This window comes from Varanus komodoensis, unplaced genomic scaffold (assembly GCF_004798865.1).
Source record: "Varanus komodoensis strain SLA01 unplaced genomic scaffold, ASM479886v1 scaffold6_2, whole genome shotgun sequence".
In the NCBI taxonomy this organism is placed as follows: Eukaryota; Metazoa; Chordata; class Lepidosauria; order Squamata; family Varanidae; genus Varanus; species Varanus komodoensis.
In genome coordinates this window covers 13,300,832-13,324,865 of record NW_025336346.1, presented here as the reverse complement: position 1 = coordinate 13,324,865, position 24,034 = coordinate 13,300,832, and the positions used below count along the sequence as shown (strand labels likewise).

The 24,034-nt window shown below is 44.1% G+C and overlaps 1 protein-coding gene across 1 annotated transcript in view; it reads left to right on the top strand.

Moving 5' to 3' along the window:
• Positions 1–9,352: 9,352 nt before the first annotated feature.
• The window catches only part of WNK2 (WNK lysine deficient protein kinase 2), an 89,325-nt gene continuing 74,643 nt past the window's right edge, over positions 9,353–24,034 (top strand). Inside the window, exon 1 of the mRNA XM_044451513.1 lies at positions 9,353–10,255. Coding sequence (XP_044307448.1) covers positions 9,368–10,255 — 888 coding nt within the window. The 5' untranslated portion in view covers positions 9,353–9,367. The remainder of the gene's footprint in view (positions 10,256–24,034) is intronic.

The window sequence follows — 24,034 nt, the reverse complement described above, 5'->3', positions numbered from 1 at the left end:
TTCCAGTTTTTTATGTATTTTTTATGTATTTGTATTGCTATTTATTTGTGTTGGAAGCTGCCCCGAGGCTTTTGCGAATGGGGCGGCATATAAGATTTCCAAATAAATAAATAAATTCATATCACGTCCTTCAAATAAATTTCCTGGGCTATATTTCTATGCAATATCAAATGAATGTTGCTTTGCTTTGTTTTTTTAAACACACACACACACACACACACGTAATATGCAAGCTGAAATTAGGAGAGGTATTTTTTCCTGGGAAGAATGGGCACTGAAGAAATTTCTATTTTAATAGGCACAGAAATTGCTATTTTAAAGGAGCTGATCTGCAATGCAACTAACTGTCTCTCTCTTGGAAAAGCCCTTGGACAGAGGGCAGGAATTGCACTGCACATCAATGGCAAATCTAAATTGTTCGTTGCAAGAAGTGTTTTTTTCATGAAAGGTCACTTGCCTTTTATTAAGAGGACTCCCTGAAACATCAGATTTTACTTTGATAAACAGCTGCCTGAGTATTCAGTGTAGCCCTACTCTTGCTTTAAAAAGCGGTTTGAAGGACATAAAGCTGTAGATGTTGCTGAGGTTAAAACAAACATGTTCACTGCTAACAGCTTAATGGTATTTTGTGTATGTAAACAATAATCTAGTTCTATTAAGTCACCAGCATTCAGAAAAATAGCAATATTTTATTGTCTTTTCCAGCAAAGATATTTGGAAAACATAGTCTTAAAAGCAAACACCCATCACTTAACACAAACACCAATATTAAGTGAGGCCACACAACAACCCCCCAGAAAAATCTGTTACCTAGAAAAAAAAATTGAAAGAATCAGCAAATGCAGAAGGAAATGTTGGACTAGAATTAGCAAAATATGAAAAGGGGGCAAAATCCTATTTCTCTGTGCAATATTTGGGCATTAGAGAATTCGTGCTTACCTGTAGAAACCCATTTTAGTGACCAACATACTTGAGGTTCTCTTACTAGATGCACCGACCCAGGGCGGAACTGCGCATTCCTGTTGCAAGCATGTGCTCCTGAATGCATGGCTGACCCCAGCGATGGTCAGAGCTGGGCACCTGCCAAAGGCTTGCTGCCAGCAGCTGCCAAGAGCCCCTGTGCCATTGCTCCTCCTCTGCACCACAGCCTGCCTGCCTGCCTCTTGCTCTGGCCCAGACAAGGCTGCTGGTGGGAAGCAAGAGCAGGAGATGCCTGCCAAGCAGACAAGCGGTCGTGAGGATGAAGGGCAACTGTAGTCGGTGGCAAAAGCAGAGAAAAGGGACCCTCTCTGTGGGAAGGGGGCTCTTGAGGCTCCAAAATCTTTAGCTGGGCCTGCACAAATGCATATTTGCCAAGGTAATATGGGGCAGGGGACATCTGTAGGCATGAGAAGCAGAGCTGCTTAACCCCATACATGACCACTAATAGACAGTGTTGCATAGTGGTTAGAGTACTGGGCTAGGGCCCTTGGGCTCAGATACCCAATCTACCTGATGAAACACAAGCCTTTGAGCTTCACCTACTTCACAGAGCTATTGTGCAGACAAAATGGGAGTGAGAAATGATGCTTTCCACCCCAAATTCCATGATGGAAGGACTGAACATAAATGTAATGAGTGCAATAATTTTCCCTAGGTAAAAGACCCACTGTTGTGGATGAGCCCCCCAGGTCTCAGACTAGTGGCTTAACCATGTAAGAACACAAGGCATCCATCCTTTCCAAGTGTTTGGCTGAAGAAGGAAGGACACGAGGCTTTGCAGCTGTAACTTTCCACCTGCCGCAAGTAGGCCACCTGGTAACACATCCTCCCTGTCTGGTCAAGAGCTCCGTAGAGCTTATGACCCCCCGTTAACCTAAATGTCTGCTTAGCAGAAAAAGTATCTTTAGGTTTTGAGCTGGTAAACATGGTGACAAAAGCAAGTCTGGGATGCAGCTTGTGGGTTTGTCTTACAGTAATGTCACTGTCACCTGAGTGGTGCCTCTCTTTGTGAGGGACCTGCTGCAGTGCACCTTTGCTCCCACCCCAGCAGAACTTTTGCGAGTGCCATCTGTGTTTGCTGCTGCCAGGACACCACACCAGGTCCTTTTTCTAGCCTAGACAGGGTTGCGTTTGATTGCCCATGCAGGCTTGGGAAATTAACTGATAATAACCAGGCACGGCATCTGTGGGGTTGGCTGGAGGTATTGGTTCCCTACAAATACCTCATACATCCACACCTGGATTGCAAAGTTCACGCAGGATTAGAGGGGAAACCCTGTATTTTCTTTGTAAGATATAATCCTTCCTCGATCGCATAAAAGCCCCACGCCTGAAAATTCCCACAACTAAGACTAGCCATCACTGGCACAGAGACATTGTATGAAGCTGGGAGGAAGTGGTGGACTTTCAAAAGTTATGACAACCACCTTCCAACGGTGTTCAATTTTATTGTCAGATGCATGTAGAGACCTGTAACAGTTAAAACAGGCTTCAACAAAGACCAAAATTAAAACATTTTCTAGGTTAGCTAAACACATTTTAAGGCCAGATTGCAGTATATCCCATTTAATTCCCTTCCAAAATACTGAATTTGGCATACCTCAAGGGTCCTCTATTCTCCCCGTTACACACCACAGACTGTCTTTGGTAAAGGGATTATACATGTTTTATGAATCATCCTTCAGACAGCAATTAATTTTAGCAAAGAAAATTATTGCCATTAATTATTTTTAGCCTCTTACGTAAGAGTTGTCTTAGATCCTGTACAAAATAGAAATATGCACACAAAATGTCAGGTTCAGATATCCAAACCTCCATCTCTAATTCTGATTGCATGTGAAATAACAACCCCTTTCAGAGATGCCAGAGTGGCGTAGTGGTGAAGAGCGTGGGACTGGGACTCAGACAGTCTGGGTTCGAGTCCCCGCTCGGCCATGGAGCCAACTGGGTGACTTTGGGCCAGTCACAGACTCTCAGCCCAACCTACCTCACAGGGTTGTTGTTGTGGGGATAAGATGGAGGAGGAGAATGATGTAAGCTGCCTTGAGTCCTTTGTAGGAAAAAGGCAAGATATAAATCGAAAATCGAAATGCCGACTAAGGACAATAGTTCTTGATGCTATTGTTGTGTGCCATCAAGTCATCTCCAACTTATGACAGCCCTATGAATGAATGCCCTCCAAGTGTCCAAGTGCCCAGTGCTGTTCAGGGTTTCCCAATAGTAAAAGGCCACAGAAGGGACTTTCTGACTTTGCGACTTGCATGAAAAGGCATTCCATGTGCTCTTTCATTCACATCGGGGTGGGTTAGGGTTAGAGAATAGTTCAGGGATCCAGAAAAGGAAAAGCCCATTCAATTCTTTTAAAATTGTGGATTTTGAAGACTTAAACACAATTTAGCTACAATCCTAGAGACACTTCACTGAGACAAAGCCTGACTGAAGTCAGTCGGACTTAATTCTGAGCTGATTTATTTGGGGATCACAAATCTTTTGGTGACAGCCAAGAGCAGAAACTCTTGATTTCCACTGATTACAATTCTAATAGAATGCGTTAATGCCATTACAAGAAGCTTCTTAAAGCAGGTGTGACTTAAGAAGAGTGTGTTCCTACTGGAGGGACATGAAAGGAAGTGTGCAGCCCGACAGGCGAGTCCTTCAGTAAGTGTCAGGATTACCTGTTTGTAAGGCCAATTGTATTCCCATGGACCAGATCCCTGGAGAGTCACTGATGGGGTACATCAGTGTGACCCTATGAAGCTGCTGAGAGAAGCAGCCAACTTGAACAAAGGATAGCCACTATTAGTACTGTGCCAAAAGGGGGTTTCTCCCATCATTTCTTGACCATTCTTACTAAATTCAGTAGAGAATAAATTGCTTTTGAAAGAAAAAAAAATCAAAGGCAAAGAAACTTTCAGAGAAATTCTCATGGGTTTGGGGTTCTTGTACTTATCTTATTTATGAGGTGGCCAAGGAATGTGTACAAGTGTCCTGTTTTTCATTGTACAATCATGTCTCGGGCAGCCTGGAGCTTTCTTGGCTTCCTGCACTTCGATTAAAGACCAGGGAAAGGCATCGTGAGGGAATTCCTCCCATGGGACCTTTTCAGATCAGGAAGCACAAGCAGCTGGGCAATTAGCTAAGTTAAGAAACACCCCCCCAGATGAATTCAACATAAATTATAAAATGTCCTGAGAATGAGGCAGAAAAAAAGAAGGGCCCTTCATCTTTGGAACAACCTCCTTGCTGCGTCCCACCTGACACCAAGCTTGCCAGTTTTTCAGCACCAGCTCAAGACCTCCCTTTATGTGGAGGCCTATAAAGATCTTATTCAGGGGCCTGAGGCCTGAGTGGATTATCAGGTGATTCTTTTACTTTGCAGGGTCTTTTTAAACTTGTTTTTAGCTATTTAAATTTAATTTACAATTGATTTTAACACTGCTGTTTTTATACTATGTTTTGTTTTGTTTTGTTTTAGACATTGCTGTAAACTTTCCAAAGAGCTTTGGCTATGGGGTGGTATAGAAATAATTAAATACTATTAGGAAGAGGAGGCAGCAAAGAACCTCCAGGAATTCAAAGAACAGATTTTGTCACAACACTAGCTCCACCTTTCCCTGAAAGCTGGGCACAAAAGCCCCCTCCATCCAAAAAATGAGACTCAGCCCACCAACACAGTTGTTGCTGTTACTGCTTCCAGTGGCAGCGCAAAACCTTTACAAAAAAGCAAGATGGTGTATTGCAAGCTCTGCCCATGGTAAGCCCTACCTGTGAGAAATGCTTAGGGAATTTCTCCTCCTACTGAAAAAAGAAAATAATGTGAAATTATTCCCTAAAAGCTGGAGGATTTCATTTCCCTTTAAAACTGTCTTGCTGGGAGCTGTACAACATGTTTGGTTAAGGGTGCGATCTTATGCATGTTTAATCTGCTAAACATATCCTATGGCTTCAGGCAAAAAATGGAGCTGCTGCTGCCATCCTGATGACCTCATCACATGCTGCCCTCTGGTCTTTCCAGACATCCTGGGCTGTGAAGCTCGGGACTCTGGCCGTAAGGCTCAGCCCTAGCCACACTGCTAGTGTGGGGCAGCCTCTACAGCAGCTTTCACTGGTAGGAAAACAATACCTCTCGCACAAATCACACCTCTCTCCCTCTGTTCTGTTCCAGCCCCACATGGGTCCCCAGTGCGTCTTGGCTGTCATTCTGTGTGGATCCTGTGTCCATGTAGACACAGATTTTCTAAACCTCTCTGCCCATAATGTACAAGTTGCTCTTTCCCCCACTGCATCCTGCAAAGAAACATGGCAATACAGAGTAACAAGCTGTCACAACTTATAGGGTAACCCATGCTATTCAATACATTTGTGTAATTCAATCCATTGTCCATTTTTGGTAGTGTTTTTTCCCTTAGATGCTGCAAGTGGCTATTATTTTACAAGTTATGATTAGTGTCTGTTACACATGAAATCACCAAAATTGTCATGGAGTTTAAAATAGCTATCTGTTTGATTTCATTTCAAGTCTTTCTTTTCCTTTAGTTTTTAATTTTGTATTTATTTACTTCCCCGTGGTTGCCTTGGTCATGGCTGCCTTCATTTTCAGAAAACACGCTCAGCTCATTGTTACCTTTCATTTTCTGTTTCACTGGGAATGAAAATCTTCATTGCCATGGCACAGCAGGAACCAGGTGTGTTCCTCTCCCCACCCCTACCTGGGAACTGTTCTGTTTCACCCCTAACCTTAACTAGATTGGCATGGATTTTCTTTTTACTATTACTTTAAATGAAATCAAATGCATATCATATCCTCTGCTAACCAGGTGACCCCTTGAGTGCTATACAATCACAATTAAAGGAACAGATAGGAATGATTGTGTTTAGAGGACTGGTTCCCTTTAGTGGACTATTTCATTTAGATGGATATTGCTAAAAGTCTGGGCATGTGGTGACTGACTTTTAATACAATGGGGCAAGGAAGGCAGTTTTCTATTATGCAGAGGGAGAAATGAGAACGGGAGGTGACTTTTTATAACAACTATCCTAAGAGTGAATGATGATTTGAACAAGACTTTCCCAGCTGTGGCAGACCACCAGCTGGAAAGGTGGCTCACTCTGGAATGTGTCTACTGTACATTCCACATTCCACCTTCTAATCACAAATTAGAGTCGCCATCTCCAGCCTGATACCAAACTAGATTATACAGAATACAACTCCCAGCCTTCCCAACCACTGGCTGTGCTGGCAGGTGCATTAAGTGCTGTAGTCCAAAACATTGGGGGCCTGGGGAAGGCTGCTCCAGAGCAATCATCTTAGCATAAACAGAACCGTTCAAAAGTACTGTTCGGTTTCCCTGATTCTGAGTTACCCTGACTTAATCTGTAGCATTGGTGTAAAAAAAAGGGGCCAAAACCATCCAACCAACCCTCAGCTCCCATAAACATCAGGCTTGAAATGAGCACATTATTATTCCATGCAAGAGCAACAGTGCAATTTTATGCCCGTCTACTGAGAAGTCCACTGAGTTTAATGGAGCTCAGTGACAGGTATGTGCAGACAGGAATCCAGCTTTACTGTCAGGACTGTGAGAAGGAAGCCTCCCTTTGCTCACATTTGTCAACTGTAACCCCCAGGGACTGATGAAAAGGTACATCTCCCTAGAGAGGTGAGAACACAGCCAGATCTGGAAATGTCCTTCCCTCTCTCCAAGGAGTACCCCTGTAGAATTGGGTTGTGCCCTTGCCCTTCAAATTAAGAAATAAAGGTGATAAGAACAACAAGAATAGTAGTAAGAAGAAGGTTTGCTGCTGCTGCAGGTGGTTCTGAAGTATTGTTAGGAAGAAAAATGGTCTCATCAAGAAAACTCTAAGAAGGCTGTGCTTAACCGAGTCCCTGGAGGAAAGCAGGTGCTGGCTTGCATCAGACAGTGGAAACAGTCACTGCCGCCTCCAGGAAGAGCAAAAATAAAATCAAATCCAAACAAACAAACAAACAGATTTTCTTGATTCTGCCCCCATTTCCAGCCTACTCCCACGCCCGAGCGCCCGATGCTTTCCTACCGGAGGGATAACTCCGTGCATCCAACCTCCCCCACCCCTTTCCGTGCCGGGACGCTTCGGCAGTCCGCTCCAGGACCGCGGGCGCATCCTTCGCCCCCCGCTGCCTCTCCGCGGCGCAGGCGCCCACCCCACGGTACCCACGTCACCCCCTAGCCTGAGCCACGGGAGGGCATGGGCTGCGGCTCGAGGAGAGGGCATGCGCAAACCTTTGGCATGCGCTTATCACAGTCACATTGGGAAACTGGAAGCGAAGCCAGGCGAGCCCATTGTGCGGCTCCAACACACCCACCCCGCCTGCAGAGGGAGGGCGAGGAGGCGGGGGACACGCGCGCCTAGCAACTGAGCCGGGGAACCCGCACTCCCCCGTTCCCCGGTGACGCGGGGCGGGTCCAGCAGGGGGCCACCTCTTCGAGCCCACTCATTGGCTGCTTCGCGATGCCCAGGGCTCCTGGCCCGTCTGTTAAATGGGACGGTCATTAGAGAGCGGTTCCCATTGAGCGAGGCGTCGAAGGGGGAGCGGGAGAAAGCGGCAGCTCGCTTGGGAGGGGGCGAGAGAAGGACGAGCTCGAGGGTGGCGGGGGAAGCGTGGGCTGCTGAAGCTCCCGGCACGCTGCCCGCCCGCCTGCAGGGGAGCGGGCGGCGGCGAGGAGCGCGCTCTCTGCTGGAGGTGGATTATTCCCTTCGCTGCGCCCTCGCACCGGTCCGCGGCTTCCTGCTCTGGCCGAGAGGCAACGCGTGGACGCCGAGAGAGCCGCGCGGTGCAGGCGCTGCCGCCGCTGAGGAGCCCCGCCGACCAGCGCTGAAAGGACGAGGCTGCGTCGCCGCTGAGGTGGACCGGGAGAGGCTGCCGCCACTGCTGCCGCCGCAGAGCCCGGGCCTGTAGGGTGGGGGAGGGGCCCCATGACAGGAGACGGACGAGCCGACCCGCTGCTCTGCCACCCGCCCGCCCCCAACCTCCGCCGGCGGCTCTGAATATGGGTGGCCCCGCTCCTCCGCGTAAGTAACTGTCAAGGGCGGGGGGGGGGGGGCTGCTGCTGCTTCGCCCAGGCTGCAGGTGAGCCGCTCGCCCCATTGTGTTGTGCTGAAGCACCTGGACCGGCTGCTGTTGCTCGCTCGCTCGCTCGCTCGCTTACACGAGCCGCCACCTTGAGGCTGTTGCGTGGGGAGCGCTTGACGAAGGCTCCGGGGCACTTTGCGGCCGCCGCCTGCTCCCTCCCTCCCCGGTTCCACGAAGGACGCAGCAGCAGCAGCAGCAGCAGCGCTCGCCTCCGCCGGCAGCGGGGCTGGGCTGCGGACTCCTCGATGGTGGCGTGCCCTGCCTGCGTTGCAGGCTGCGGTCTAAGTGGGGGCTTTCGGCACGGGGGAAAGGCTCGCCGAGGTGGGGACATTCACAGTGATTTGCTCCCGCCCCCGCGCCTGTCTCTCATGCACAGAGCCGAGGGGTGGGGGACGTGCCTGGTCCAGGCTCCATCCACGGTGCCTCGCCGCGCCGCGCCCGCGACCTGCCTCCCTGCCGGTCTCGCAGCCTCAACATGGCTTTCCATTGAGGAGCTGCAGTATGGCTGAAGTGGGCAAAGGGGGCGGGGGAGACGGCAGCCCTGGGCGCTCGCTGGAAGTGGGCTGAGGAGGACGGAGCGCGTGAGCCGGTCTGCGGGGCGCTCCCTCGCCGAGCAGGCTGGTGCGCGAGTGGCGGCGACAGAGGGGGGAGAGGCGTCCGTCGTCCATATAAAAAGGGGACTTGGCTGAGGAGGGAGGCTGCCGAGCGCGCGCGCAGGGGGGCGGGGATGCGGTGGGGGGAGAGAAGACGCCCGGCTCTTTAAAGGCACGTGAGCCTGTATCGGGGCGCGGGGGAAGCTTGTCCAATTGGTTTCTGGCTGGAAGGGACTGGGCAGGGTTGGGGGATGCCGAAATTGGAAGAAGGGTGAAAGGCGGCGGGGCGAATTAATCGGAGTTGTCCTGTTCGTCTCCTCCGAGGAGGGACGTGCATTTGGAAACGGCGCTTCACTTCCCTGGAAGAGATTCCTTCTTAAATCACTGGGGAAGGAACAGGGGCTTTTTAAAGGATCCTCCGCCTCCCCTTTCCCCCGTAGCGGCAGAGAGGAGGAATGCTGAAAGGGAGCTCGTGGGAGATCGGGAGCGATCCAGCCCATCTCTGGGCTGTCTTGCTCAGCTTGGTGCGTGTGTGGGGCGGGGGAGCCCTCCGGCAGGTGGTCTCCGCCCCCAGTGTCTCGCCAGGTGGAGTTCGTGGAGCAGCATCCCTAGCGATTCTGCTTTTCTTTTCTTTCCCCTGTATTTTGCCCCGCAGGTGGCTCTGCTCACTTCCTGCGCAAGGATGCACCGTGATGACTCCCACCAAGCGGGGACAGTGCCTCGGGCGGCACCGCGACCACTCTCTCCCGCGGCGGCGGACGCAGCAGCTGCACGCCCGGCTGTAATGGAAACTGGGGGCGATGCCAGGACGGCACCTCCGCTGGAGGCAGGCGGCGTCGGCGAGTTTTCAGCTGCTCGTGCTGCAGGATCTGCCGCCCCTCCCGCGGCGACTGCTGTTGCTCCTGCGGGCAGGAAGGGGATGAATATTGATGGGGCAGGCAGCGTGGCCGGCACAGACCCTGCTGCAATGGCGAAGGGAGGCAGGGCCGCGGCGCCCGCCCCCTTCCCCCGTGTGCCTTACGCCAAGGATCCCAAAACCGCCCACCTGCGCTTCCTGCGGAGGAGTGTGGTGGATTCCGACCAGGAAGAGCCCACCTTCGAGCCCGCGGAGCCGGAGCTGCCGGCGCAGCAGAAGAAGATCATTCTCTTCTCCAAGACCAGGAGGATAATTGCAGAACGGGCGAAGGCAGGGCAGAGGCCGCTGGTGGAAGAGACGCGGCTCCAGGGAGAGCCCGCCGCCCAGGCGAAGGGGGAGGCCCCCGAGGGCCTCTCGACAGCCGGGGACGAGCCGAAGGAGGGTAGCGGCAAGGAGGATGCCGAGAAAAAAGAGGCGCCCGAATTTCCCAAGGATCAGAGCAAGCCCAAGAAAGAGGAGGCCGAGGAAGAGGAGGAAGAGGCCGATATGAAAGCCGTGGCTACCTCCCCTGACGGCAGGTTTCTAAAGTTTGATATTGAACTTGGAAGAGGTTCTTTCAAAACCGTCTATAAGGGGCTAGATACGGAAACTTGGGTTGAAGTGGCTTGGTGCGAACTTCAGGTAAGCTGCAGTACCTATTTTAATGTCTTGCCTGTGCTCAAATAACCTGGTGGCTAAGGACAAAGTGCATGTGTCATCCATAAAAGCTTTGCTAGAATTGTCTCTACAGCTTATCTTCCCAGGGCTAAGTATAGCTTGTAGTTTCATTGGCTCTTCTGACCCTTCCCCGCATCATTTGAATACAGACACACCCCCTAGTTTAACCCTCTTAGTCCTGTGGTTTACCAAGGCCAAGGTGCTTGACAGGTAAACTGGGATTTAAAAAGTAATGAATAATAGCTTCCCCTGTATTTATGCTCAGCAAGCATCAAGAGGTGCTTACAGCATACGGTAAAGCTCGCTTCAAAGCTTACAATCTAACCCTTCCAAAGGGTTGCAATGCAACCTTTAGGAATCATCAGAACATTACATTGGTAGCAAAATCCAACAATGAATCGCAGCAAAACTATATTTATTTGGGGTACATTTGTAATAAGCATGCTACATAATGTTGATTGATGTTGAAACTCTATTTTAACAAGGATAGGCTCTGTGATTGCAGAAAATGCTACATATGCAGGACAAAGCTATGTGCATCACTCCACTGTCCCTCTAAGGTCAACAGGGCTTACTTTCAAATAAATGAGGATAGTATTGCAGTTGTGCAGAGTAATGCTGTTGATGTTTATTCAGAAGTAAATCCTGTTGAACCCAACAGGATTTACTTTAACTTAAGTTTGCATAAGTGCAGACTTACACAGGAGTAAGTCCCCCAATATAGTGGACTCTGTAGCTTATGGCTTGAATAATTGGCATAGAAAATTGAAATATTAATGTTCTTTTAGGTTTTTTATAACTAAACAAAGGAACTGGTTTCTCATTTTTCTCTGGATAAAGTAGTATCCTCTTTCCTCCTGTTGTTGTAGTTTAAAGTACACTTGTTTAGCGTGTAAAGGGAATTCATCCCAACAGTACAGAAAAGCCTACCTCATTGTCATGGTGCCTCATGTTTCATCTTCATAGCTGGAAGATAGAATTTAACATGTTGTTATATGCCATATAAATTTTATGACAGGGTGCAGGAATTAGGTGTTTAAATCTTTTTCACCTTTTGGAGAAACAGATTCCTTTTTGCAACTGTTTCTTTATTCCTAATAGGTCTGGTTCTTCCAAAGCACACTATCAGTGTGGAAAAAAGAAACACTCCTTTCAATGAAATTCTTTTTCTTGCCTCTTTTTGTTACGCATTATTTTAGATGTGACTGTTAGTCTTTACCGTTTGATTATGCAGCCAATTTTTGCAAATAAGTAGTATTAGTTCTCATGGTGCCAGGGAATAATGGTTAGTGAATAGGCTTTTCAAATATCTTTGAGAAATTTGCATTGAATAGATAGTGCATACTTTAATTCCAGTTTCATAGGATGATGACTGCATGCATATCTTTACAATCACTTATATATTGACTAGTGTGACCTTTCATGGTACATTATAAATTCAGTATTGGCAAGATTGTATTTCTTCAGATCAGAACGTGTCTTTAAAATGAAATTCAAAGCAATCCAATCTGGAATTATTTATTGGACTTTCATTCTGACCCATTAGCCATAAAGCTCCCTTATGTATTTCATGTCTATACTACCCCATAGCCAAAATTTGCTGGGTAGTTTACAAGAATTCATAAAAACAAGACACTAAAATACAATACAAATACCATAAAATCAGAGAAACATTGAAAAAATTAAAGCAGCTAAAATATACCACAAAGAATGACCCTGTAAAAGAAAACATCTGGGGTCAGCCCCTGGGTAGCCAAGTAAATCTTTAAAAGCCTCAGCATAAAAGGGTGGCTTGATCTGTCTCAGAAAAGATGACAAAGTTGGCGCCAGGTTGGCCACAGTGGGGAGATTGTTCCATAGATGGACGGTTACCATAGTAAAGTGTTGCCACTCTCCCAGTTGCTTCTGTAGTTGGCGCTTGAAGGCCCCAGAGATTAAGCATAGTGTCCAGGTAATTTGTGCCTTGGAGAGGCACTCCAACAGGTATTGTGATTCCAATAAGGCTTTATAGGTTAAAACCAAAAACTTGATCTGGACCTGGAAGCGCATAGGCAGCCAATGCAAGTAGGTTCGAGAAGGTTTTATTTGTTTAGATGTATATTTCTGGCCATTAATCTGGATGCTGCAGTCAGCATGTGGTGCAGCATCTAAAGCATATTCAAGGTCAGTCCCACATAAAATGCATTGCAGTAATCTATTTAGGGGTTACCTTAGTGTAGATTACAGAAACTAGCCATCCTTATCCAGATAGGAGTGTAGCTTGGCCACCAGCCGAAGCTGGTAGAAGGCACTCTGAGCCACTAATGCCATCTAAGCCACAAGAGACAGAGGTGGATCGAGGAGCAGCTACGGACATGCGCCTTTAGGGATAGTGCAACACCATCTAGAAGAGAATGAACCACCCACCAACAGCATCCCAGTCTTGCCTGGACCAGGCTTCAGTTTGTTAGCTCTCATATAGTCCACTGTCACAGCCAGACACCAGTTTAGCACACCACAGCCTTACCTGATGGTGATGAAAAGGAGAAATAGAAGATGAGAAACTACCCTGCTGCAATTTACATGGAGTTGTTGTTGTTAGTCGCGAAGTCTTGTCTGACCCATCGCGACCCCATGGACAACACTCCTCCAGGCCTTCCTGTCCTCCGCCTTCTCCCGGAGTCCACCTAAGCTCACACCAACTGCCTCAGTGACTCCATCTAGCCACCTCATCCTCTGCCGTCCCCTTCTTCTTTTGCCATCTATTACATGGAGTAAACTGAGCCAAAAGTGTGATGTGCTATATCATTAGAATTAGGTAACTTAAAATGGAACAAGGTACAAAAATAATGAGGGTTTTACAGAACTAGGGACTAATACCAATGTTGGCACATGCATCAGTAATAGAAGTAGATGTTACAAAGCAAGCTGCATCCATTTATTTGTAGTATTTTAACCTTGCATTATGGTCAAAGCCTCAAGGAAACATCCTGAATATATTTTTGGATTATTCTTGGGAGCTGGTAGTGGTGATTAAATACTATATCTAATTCATTTTAGCAATTAATCATTCCATTTACAAATCCGAGTATATTATTGCAACTACTTTGTATTAAATGCAAGTGCTAATGCACTTAATGCAACTGCCAGTGTTTAAACAATCTTGTTAGTTTAATAAAATCATTTGCTTAAAAACTCATGCAGCAGGCTGTATTTCTATAAATATTTAAATCTGCCAATCAGTTACACTGCTTAGAACAGCAGTGTAGTGTTAAGAGATACTTCTCAACCTTTTCCCCTTCAGTTATTCTCCCCCCACCCCGACTAAAACACCCAGTTTTAGGATTCTCTATAAATATATGTTCAATTTGCCTAATAATTTGGGTCACCCTCTCTCTACCTTTTCCAGGTCTACAAATGTTAGGCAATTGATATCCTAGGACAGGAATATGCAACCTGCAGTCACAAGTCTGACTTCATGTGGCCCTTGACTTAATTTTAAAAGCTTTCTGCAAGCAGTTAGTTCAGGCCTCTGGCAAGAATCATTTGTCCTTCCTTGGTAACTTGTTAGGCAAACTGTGATCTGGTTGGTATGTAATGACAATTCAGAAAAGAGGTTGAATATGGGTTGTTATTGAATTGTGGGTTATGTACACATCTTACACTATAGATTATTAGTGATAAACAACTCAGAGTTCATAACACAACAAACTTATTTATTTCTATAGCATCCCATGAGGAAGCACTCTGCATGGTACAAAAACAGCACAAAACTATAAAATATAATACAAATATCATAAAAACAAAATATTACAATGAATTTAAAATAGATGAAAACACACAGTAAAATGGCCCTGCAAAGAAAACAAAATAATCTGGATAATAACCTCAGTTCCCTGGGAAATCTTTTAAAGGCCTCAGCATAAATGGCTGTCTTAACTGTGTGCCAGAAAAAAGCAATTTTTTTCTGGAACATGGGTTCTTTGAATTTCATGTGGTTAACAATCCAGAATTAAACCATAGTTCAAAACTCAAAACAACAATCTGCAATTCAGTGCCAAAATAGTAACATCATATACTTTGTCTATACTCTTGATGGTTGCTATGAGTTGATCAGCCCTGTGTGTGAGAGAGAGGGGGGAGCTGGCAGAAGGAGGAGCAAAAGGCAGAGCCCCATTTACATTTGGCTTGGTATTGCCCCACTGCTGGATTTGGTCCCACCCATGTGGCCCTCAGTGGATTAATCCCAGTATAGGCAACCCTTGGCTGAAAAATGGTTTTGTACCCATAGTGCAGGCTGGCTAATCTGGCAGGATAAAAATCCAGTAGATAAATACCAGATGAAACTTCTCAGAGCATCACCCTACCTCATTTGGGGGGGGGGGGTTAACATAATGACAATTTCCACTGTCCTCCTGCTTTTTACTTTTTGACATTAGGTGGAAAATCTGTTAAAGAAAAAAGAGCATGTTCATTTCTTCATTCATTTCTTCCAAGCAGCCCCTTCTCCATTTCATCCTCACAATAACTCTGTGAGGTAGGTTAGGTGGTGGTCGACTGAGGTGCAAAGTCACTTAGCTTCATGTGGGTACCTGACCCTGAGACTGCCCAGCCCCAAATGCTAGCCACTATACTACAGTGCCCTTCATTCTAGATTTTTGCATCATGGTTGCACAGTTCCTTATACTTGTTAGTGCTAGTACTATTCCCTTCACCCTGAGAGTTTCAAATCCAGTTTTCAAGCACACCATATTTATCATTTAATATGCTCCTGATCCCAAACACCAAAATTGAACTCACTTTTTTCCATTATAGAATGAGGACATCTGTCAGTGATCTGGTAACACAGGTGTATCTGATGCAGAAACCCATGTCGGATATATTTTGCTAACCAGTCTACCTTTAACTAGAAACTGGCTACAAGATTGCTCTGAAAATATGCTTGATTAATCACATTCTGGCAAAAAATAGTCCCCGAGAACTGTTTTACAATGACTGTTTCCCCCCCAGCATAGTGTACATTCTGCCTGCCTCATAAGTATTCATCAGTTAGTAGTTGTTAGGAAACTTAATCTTGTCCTGATAGATTCCTTTGTTGCTTCATTTGCCTTTAGTAATCAACAAAACCCCTGGAAAGACCAGCTTCAGAATTTCCCCATAACCAAAGCTCTCTGGGCAGTTCACAACGAGGAATAAAACAAACAAACAAACAAAAACAATACAAATAAGATAAAAATAATGTTCAAAGAATTAAAATTAATTTAGTTCCAATTAAACTAAATTTCCACTCTGCAAGGCTTAGCTTCTATGCCTCATTGGTTAAACATATTATTCCTCCAAAGCATCCCTCAAGGCAAAACAAGTCTGATAATTTCATCCTTGTGAATGTTATATGTGTTGTAAATATGCAGAATCTTAATATAATAACTTTCTGGCCTTGTTTTGATATACTTCTAAATCATACTTTAATGCTGTGGAACGATTCTTGGGAAACCTTGGACTGAAATACTCCTCTCTCTTCTATTCCAGAATTATTATCAGCAGGAACATTGATATACTGCTTTTCATTTAACAAATTAAGGAGGAGGAGATTGACAGCATCTATTTTCAGCTAGCAGTGGTTTGTCATTATGTCAGAACCTGGAACTGTCATTACATTTAACTGTGGCTTATTCAAACAAGCCAGGATTATTTTCCCCAGCTCAATACTACCAGGAGATGCCAGAATATTGTAAATCATGTTAAAGCTGACTGCTTTTAAGAGTGTCTCCCAGATTTGTTCAAACTTTGTTTAAAAGTTTGTCCAAACTTTTATTAATGTAGAGCCAGAATAGAGAAATTATCTTTCCTTTTCTTGCCTAAGGTAAAGGCAAAGGTTTCCCCTTGACATTAAAGTCCAGTCATGCCTGACTCTAGGGGGCGGTGCTCATCTCCGTTTCCTAGCCGAGGGAGCCAGCGTTTGTCCATAGACAGTCTCCGTGGTCATGTGGCCAGCATGACTAAACACTGAAGTGCACAGAACGCTGTTACCTTCCTACCAAAGTGGTACCTTTTTATCTACTTGCATTTGCATGCTTTCAAACTGCAAGGTTGGCAGGAGCTGGGACGGAGCAACGGGAACTCGCCCTGTTGTGCAGATTCAAGCCGGCAACCTTTCGATCAACCAGCACAGCAGTTTAAACCACTGTGCCACCTGCATCCCTTTTCTTGCCTAAATTGCTTTTAATTTTAATTCTTTTTCTCTGTGTTTTCTTATAAAGTGCTTAAGCAAAATAAATACTCTGAACTGAACTGGTGTAGTTTAGTAGGGACCCAATCCTTTTCACATTTAGAAAAAGTTCTACATTCCCCAGCCAGCCACACTAAACATGCATAGGATTTCACCAGAGACTAATTTTTTAAAAAATCAAAATGGCTGAACAACATTATTGGTTGTAGTTTTAGATGAGGTTGCATAATCAGTGCAGGGGTGGGAATGTGTAGCAAGAGGCTACCCTCATATGCAGTTCCTCCAAAGAGGATCTCTATTTTGGAGAATAGTCAACGGGGGTCTGGTGGCCCTGAATCCCTCAATAGGAGCTTAATCATTCCTTGCAAGATGCCTGTGAAAAGAAGTGGTCAACCAAACTAGGTAGGAAAGTTCTTGACAATAATGACTTGGTTCATAAATAACTGGAAATAATAACTCATTCTTCATTAATGAAGCTTTATTTAGCTGGTTCTAAAACTTGGAGTTGGCATGCTTACATGGTGTCAAACCACAGTTCAGTTTTTTGGGAACAAGGCTGGGTGAGCTTTTGTACCCCTTTCTCCTCATGAGCTGCAGCAAACCTTGGGCCCACATTCTCTCCTCCTCCTCCAATTTGCTTCATGAAGAGAAGTTTTAAAGCTCATAGCAGTTTCTTATGATACCCAAACTGAGAAACTGGTATATTTAAATTTACTTTAGATTTGAGAACAAGGTAAGATCAGAAGCCACATTTTGATCCTGCTTTATTCTCAAGTTCTTTTTCCTTGAGTTTCAGATGTCACAGAGGGCTGTGTTCATAATTGAAAGTTGGAGGTTTCAGTCTCCTCATGGGTGCAAAAGCAGTACGGATGGAAGTGGAGAGAACATGAGCCTGTGGTTTCTCATAATATTTTAGCAATGTCACTGCAGAAATTTGGCTGTTCTCAGTAGCCTTTGTTTGTGTCTAGAAACAGGCTGAAGACTTGAGAGAGAAGACAGACTAGACTTTGGAGATACTTGGCTCTCTCCAAAGCCTTGTGTGATTCCTCCTGTTCCCAGTGGTCTCTACACACGCCAGAGAACCTGGGAGAATGGAAAAGTCTGCCTTTATGTCCAGGACGGAGTGAATGGCCCACTCTATGTGCAGAAACTTGGATAAAGAGAGGGGTCTCTTTTTAAGAATCACAAGTTGCCAGAAAGGGTTTGCAGGTGGATGCTGGCCACCTGGCAACCACTTCCGTAGATTGCTGGCTATCTCTGTCAGAGTCATGGGGGGGGGGGGGGGGGGGGGAACAGTGTGGCATCTTCCCATAGAAACAGGATATTGAAGTGAGAAGAGAGGCAGTATCATTGGCTTTGGTCATAATATTTTGATATATGCAAATTATGGAAGTTGAATGAGAAGAATCCATTCAGAAGCTTTCTGTATCTGTTTAAACTGTGAATGATATAATCTGGTGTGTGTGTGTGTGTGTATGTATTTGTCATAAATATGGCTCAAGCTAATTCATTTGGGCAAACACATTGCTGTTTTACAGAGCATGTATTTTTTTCTTTATGCTCCTGAAGAAATGCAATATGTGAGGTGGCTTTTAGATCTGTCTTGACTAATGAAATGTAGTTAAAACAGCAGCAAGCACTCTAATGAGTGTGCTTCTTTTCTTGCAGTCGTCCTGTCCAGAAATATCTCCTACTATTTGTTTGAAATAAATAGCAACCTCCATTTAGATGTGTATAGTTGAGTTATGTAATCCAAAGGGCACTTTCAAAACTATGCTTGTAAAAGGACAGAGCTGTACTCTTTCTTTGGCTGGCATTCTTGTCATCTTTATTTAGGATAGCTGGAACATTTCTGTATGTGTCTTGCAAACTGTTTAAGATTCTTCTTGCTAGAAGAACATGCTTTGCTGCCAATAAAAAAAGAACCTCCTCATGCTGACTTCCCTTCTGTTATAGATAGAAAGCCATTTCATTTATTTAAGCATTAAGACTGTACCACAGAAATCTGTTTATGTTACTGTCCTAAAATACTACCTTTTCATATTATGGTATTCTTGGAGGAAGGGCAGGCCACACTGTAAGAATTTACAAGGCTTTCTAAGGTTGTGATCCTGTGGTCTCTGGAGGGGCATCTTAGGGGACATTGGCAAGAGTGGATCTCTCTCTCTCTCTCTTGTCTTGCCCTTGAGGTCAGAGAAGGAAGGCAATCTGTGTTCAGAGAAGGGAGTCCACTGCCATAAGTCATAGAAACTACTGCAGCCTTCTACAAAACTTTTCTCATGTCAGTGAGGGTAAAAGAAGGTGCATGCTGGGAGTGCATCAGGGGTTCCATTTCTATAGCATTATATAAGTTCTGGAGCTAATGTGGGCAATTTCCCTCCCACTGGGACCTATGGGAGGGGAGGGAAACCTGATGAAGGAACCAAAGGCAAAAATGATTAAAAGTCCACTCCAACTTTCTACCTTGCTGGTAGGAACTCTAAGACATAGGAAAAAGCAATTTTTCCAACTTCATTCTTTCTTCCTTATCCTGTAGGATTACTGAGTAAAATTGAATGACAAGGAAACCCAAAGAATAGAGATGCTCAGTGGCATTGAAAAATATGAGAAGCTGACAGAAATGTCTTTGGTAGGGATTGAGGCGTATCTAGGTTAGATTAGTGGGATCCCTACAGCATCTGTTTAGGGATGAGGCAAATGAAAACAGCAGTCCAAGGGAACATTTCTATAGCGAGCCAGAGAGGTCAAGACAAAGATGAGGAGGACTGGCAGGTAGGAAGTATACTGGAAACTTAACTAGAATAAGATTCATTTCCCATGAACATAATCCAAGGAGCATGTTGAAGTCCCAAGGAACCATATAAACCTGTAAGCTAACAGAAGACATGGTAGACAAATTTTTTTTGTAAGAGCTTGAACAGAGTTTCAGAAAGTGAGACTGTTGTATAATTCACAAAGCTGTGAAAACCACAAATTCTTACCCATGTGTTTTGTTAGCGTTCAGATGCCTTCCAGCTCTTGAAGTGGTAACACATGCATATAAAGCACAAAAACAGACTTCAGGACTGTTCCATGATGCATAAGAACACTTCCATATAGATGAAGAAAATGACACTGATGATGGTGTTGATTATTAAAGGCCTTCCTACATTTTGAAGGAATTTTGTTTATCCGTATGGAAGTGTTCTGCATAGTCATCGTAGAAGGAATTTAAATTTCTTCATCTGCATACATTATAGCTCCAAAAATAGAGGCTGTAGATTCCCATCATAACACTTGGGCATGCAGGTTTTTTAAAAAAATCTGTATGATCTTGTGGATTATATGATAGAACCTCCCTGTGGGTGCATTCATACATTACGATATGTCAGAATTCCGGAGAATCTTGGCCTATCATTCATGGACAGCGTGCATTGACACCACTCCTGCATTGACTACAAGCAGGAGTGGTTTATTTATTTAAAACGTTTAAAGCTGCCTTTTGAGAGAAAAGTGGCTAACAAATTTTAATTTTTAAAGGTGGTTTTACATGTTAAAACAGCAACTTAAAATGCAATGAACTAAAATACCAGCATAAAACTTTTAAAAACATTGCAGTATGTTACAACCTATATGGGCATATATATGGTTTTCAGCTGCTGGTCTGTGGGAGATTTCCTGCCTGTCCGTGCGGGGGGCGGGGGTGCATCCTGCTTGCCATGGACTGGCACAGGGGCTGGCTGTGTTCCACCACCCCTTCTTCAGTTGGCATTGCGTTTGTGGGTGGTTTTGCTGGTGCTGACGGGCCAGGGAGGGGAGAGATGGCTTGGTGGGGCCTGCCTGGAAGCTATGCTGATCCGATTTTGATATTTTGTTCTTTTGTTGACATTTTTTGTTGCTTAGTTTCTGGCTGTTTTGGAGAATTTTCATTTTTTTGGGATTGTGCTTGGAAACTAATACACAAAATACTGTATTATGTGTATGGTGCTTTTTAGTTCTGTCTCAGCGGTCCCCAAGGCAATTTTCCTGTTTTTGCTGGTTCCCATCTGTGGAAAGGTTGAAAACCACTGATCTACAACCTCTGGGACTTTTAGGAGCTGATTAAAAATAGTCAGAGAGGAAACTCTGTATATGTTTCATGCATTCCACATGAGCATTCCACAAAGTTGGGGCCACCACAGAAAAGACCCTACCTGTTGTGGCTACCTATACTTTATGTTGTACTGATGTGCCTGTGAAGGAGGGTCTCTGGGGCTGATCTGGAGACCCAGGCATAAATAGACAGGAATACAGCTGAAGTAGGTGATCACCATCATTTTAAACTGAGGTCATAAACACACTAGCAGCTAGTGCCGCTGATAGAAAATTAGTGGGTTAAATGCTCAACTGGCCCCCACAAGCAACCAAACCGCTTCAGCTGCATTCCTCATGAGCTGAAGCTTCCAAGCTGCCTTTGGAGGCAGCTTTATGTTGTTTAATTTGCAAAAGTCTAATCAGGCTAAAATTATCTAGTTACAATAGTCTAACCAGGAGGCAACAGCTTTTGTGTTGTATCTAAACAGGTACTCCTGCTTGTGTTATATCTAACAAGTACTCCTGCTGCTACCAAACAAGCCAGGTATTGGAAACTGGATACAGATCCTGAATTCTGGCATGTTAAAGGAATGACAAGTGATGAGTCCTGCTTTGGCAAAGGAAGTGAAGCTTTAAGTTTCCTATTCTGTTTTCATTACTTTAGTCACTTCCTCTGGTAGGGAAAGGCAAGTGAAAACGGTCAGGCATCATGTACCAGCACATTGCTTATACAAGATAAATCAGGATTACCTCAGTATTCTGGCATATTGTTATGTGCAAATGAAGCATTTGTGTAGTTCAGTTAAAAGCTGTTCAGGATACTGGCTTGTTTAATGCAATAGTTCTATCTGTTCCTTTTTTGATCATGACCAGGGAAATTTAATTTTTTGGTTTATCTAAGATAAGAACTAACCTGAGTTTCCCCCCTTGTTCTCTATTCTCAGTATTCTATGGGCCCTTCTTTCATTTGTCACAGATTTCTGTAATTTCATAGCAAGGCAGGAGTAGACATTTCACTACCCATGCCTAAATCTAAGCTAGCACCAGAAGCAAGAGGCATGAACTGTATTCAGCCTTCTGGTAGGAGTACAAGCAATTGTTTTATGAATGATATGAAATGCCAACATTGTATACTTCTGTAGAATGAACAGAAACTGCTTAAACTGTCCTAGTAAACTGCTGTGGTTCTGATCCTATTATTTAGTCTAATTTGAGAATAGTCCCACCTTGTATAGTCAGTTCGGATTGTTCATGACAAAGGAAGATATACACTACACACTGGTACCAGTTTGTGAAATAAATACTGGTTCTAAGTAGAATGTATAAGGATTGCCGCCACCGATGTCCCATAATGCATGTGCTTCAGTATCAGTAATATAGATAAACAAACTTTCTGTTCCATATGAGCAAGTGATCTGAACATGGGATCTTGTGCTGACGTTGCCAGCATGGGTTCTCTCTGATTTGGATGGGGCACTTAGAGATTGGAAGAAACTACAGCAATTGGGACCTTCAAAAAGCATTATTATTAAGAAACAAAAGTGCTTGGATACAGGTCGAATTGCCTGGAAAGGAGCTGCACAACACTCGATCTAGATGTCAGACCTAGATACATCTAAGGTTCCTAAACCAGTTTCTGCGGCTTTATTGCTGTTTTGTTTGCCAAGGAATTGTGGAGGATGGAAACACAGCAAACTGATAAAAGACTGGTTTCTTTTTCTGAACTCCCAATATAGCCAGAATCATATATTTTTCTCAGCAAAGCACAGCATGCATTTTCAAGCCCAAATCATGAGTATTCTGAGCTCCAGAGAGTATGAAGTTTAAAATTCAAAATTATGCAGTTGCTCAGATAAAAACAATGGTTTTTTTTCAGGCAGTGGAAGATTTATTAAATATAGTGCAAAAATAATTAGTTGTGAATAAACACATTTAGTAATACTGTTATTTTGCTGAAGTGATTAGCTATGCATAAAGAGAGGGATTATGTATGTGATAAACCAAGATTGCCAGTTAAGCAGGCTGAATCAGCTGGTACAATTTGGGACTGGGGAGTAGACAAAGGTAGGAATTGATGTCTGAATGGTGCAGAAAGCCTTTTAAAAATGTTGGCCTTTGTATGGGCCAGCACTACCCTTGGTCAATATACTAGATGCTTGAGCATGTCAGAGTAAAATTAATCGTGGGTGTGGAATGGAAAACCATCATTGGGAGAAACACATAAACATATACTCTAAGCCTAGATTCCACTTGGCTATTAAGTTGTAGTTGGCTATAAAAGATTTTTCAAGTGTGTTATGTCAGTGATAAGGATAGAACCATATAGCATGGTCTCTGTTTTTGGTCCACTTAGAGCAGATGTAGGCAACTGGTACCATTCAGATGTTTTGGACTATGACTTCCCACTTTTCTGACCTCAGGTATGTTGGCTAGATATTATGGGACTTACAGTCCAAAACATCTGGAGGGCAGAAAATTTCCTTTTCGTTATACATAATTGTTAGCTCCTGCTTTTTCTTATTTTAATGGAAAGTCATACATACTTTGAGTTAGTTTGGTTAGATAAGTCTTGAAATAATGAAACAATACCTCTTTTATCAAAGTAAACTAATTCCTTAAGAGGTTTAAGCTAATGCCATGCAGGTTTTGGAAAACAGAATGGAAGAGGGTCAAAATGTCAACTTTTTCCTAATAGGCTTTTCTAACCTGTAATGTTAAATAACTCTTGCACTTGCTTAATATATGTTTTAATTGCAGGAAGTCAAATCAAACCTAATTTTGAAAGCCAGAAGAAACCCTAACCTCTGTTTTCCTCAACTTTAACAGAACCACAATCAGCACTTTGACTACAAGGGGCTAGACTCTCAAGGAATATTTCATACCTTTCTTTAATTCTTTTAGAGACATAATGAAAAAAGGTGTTCATAGATCGTCTGCTAAAACAGGAATGTTCTCTAACAATTCTCTATCATTAGTGTTTTCACGTTGTGTGTATGATACTGTACTTTCTCCCTGAATTGAAATTGAACTAGAAGTGTGGCTGCACCAAAACTACTACTGAATATTAATCTAAATAAGAGCCAAACTAGAACAATTTTAGTCACAGATAGAATTATAGAATAAGTTAAGGCACAATTCTATGCATGTTTAGACCGAGAAATTTCTACAATTTCTAGCAGTAGCTGAGGAATTCTGGGAGTTGTAGGACTTTTTCTGTGTAACCATGCATAGGATTTCTCCCTTAGTATCTTAGAATGAGTTGATGCTATAATACATTTGGACAGTCCTATTTATTTGATATAATAAAAGAGTTCTTTAGGATATTAAATCCATGGAGATCAGCAACTCTAAGATGTTCCTAGGAAACCTCTTATAGAGAGCATAGGCTAAAATTGTGTCTGTCATTTGCTTCATGAGCCTATTAGAAGAGCTGTGACGCCTGTGGAATGCTCATAAACATTCCTAGTCCTTAGACTGAATTTTCAGTGAAGGACTCAAAGTTCATTGACCCAAGA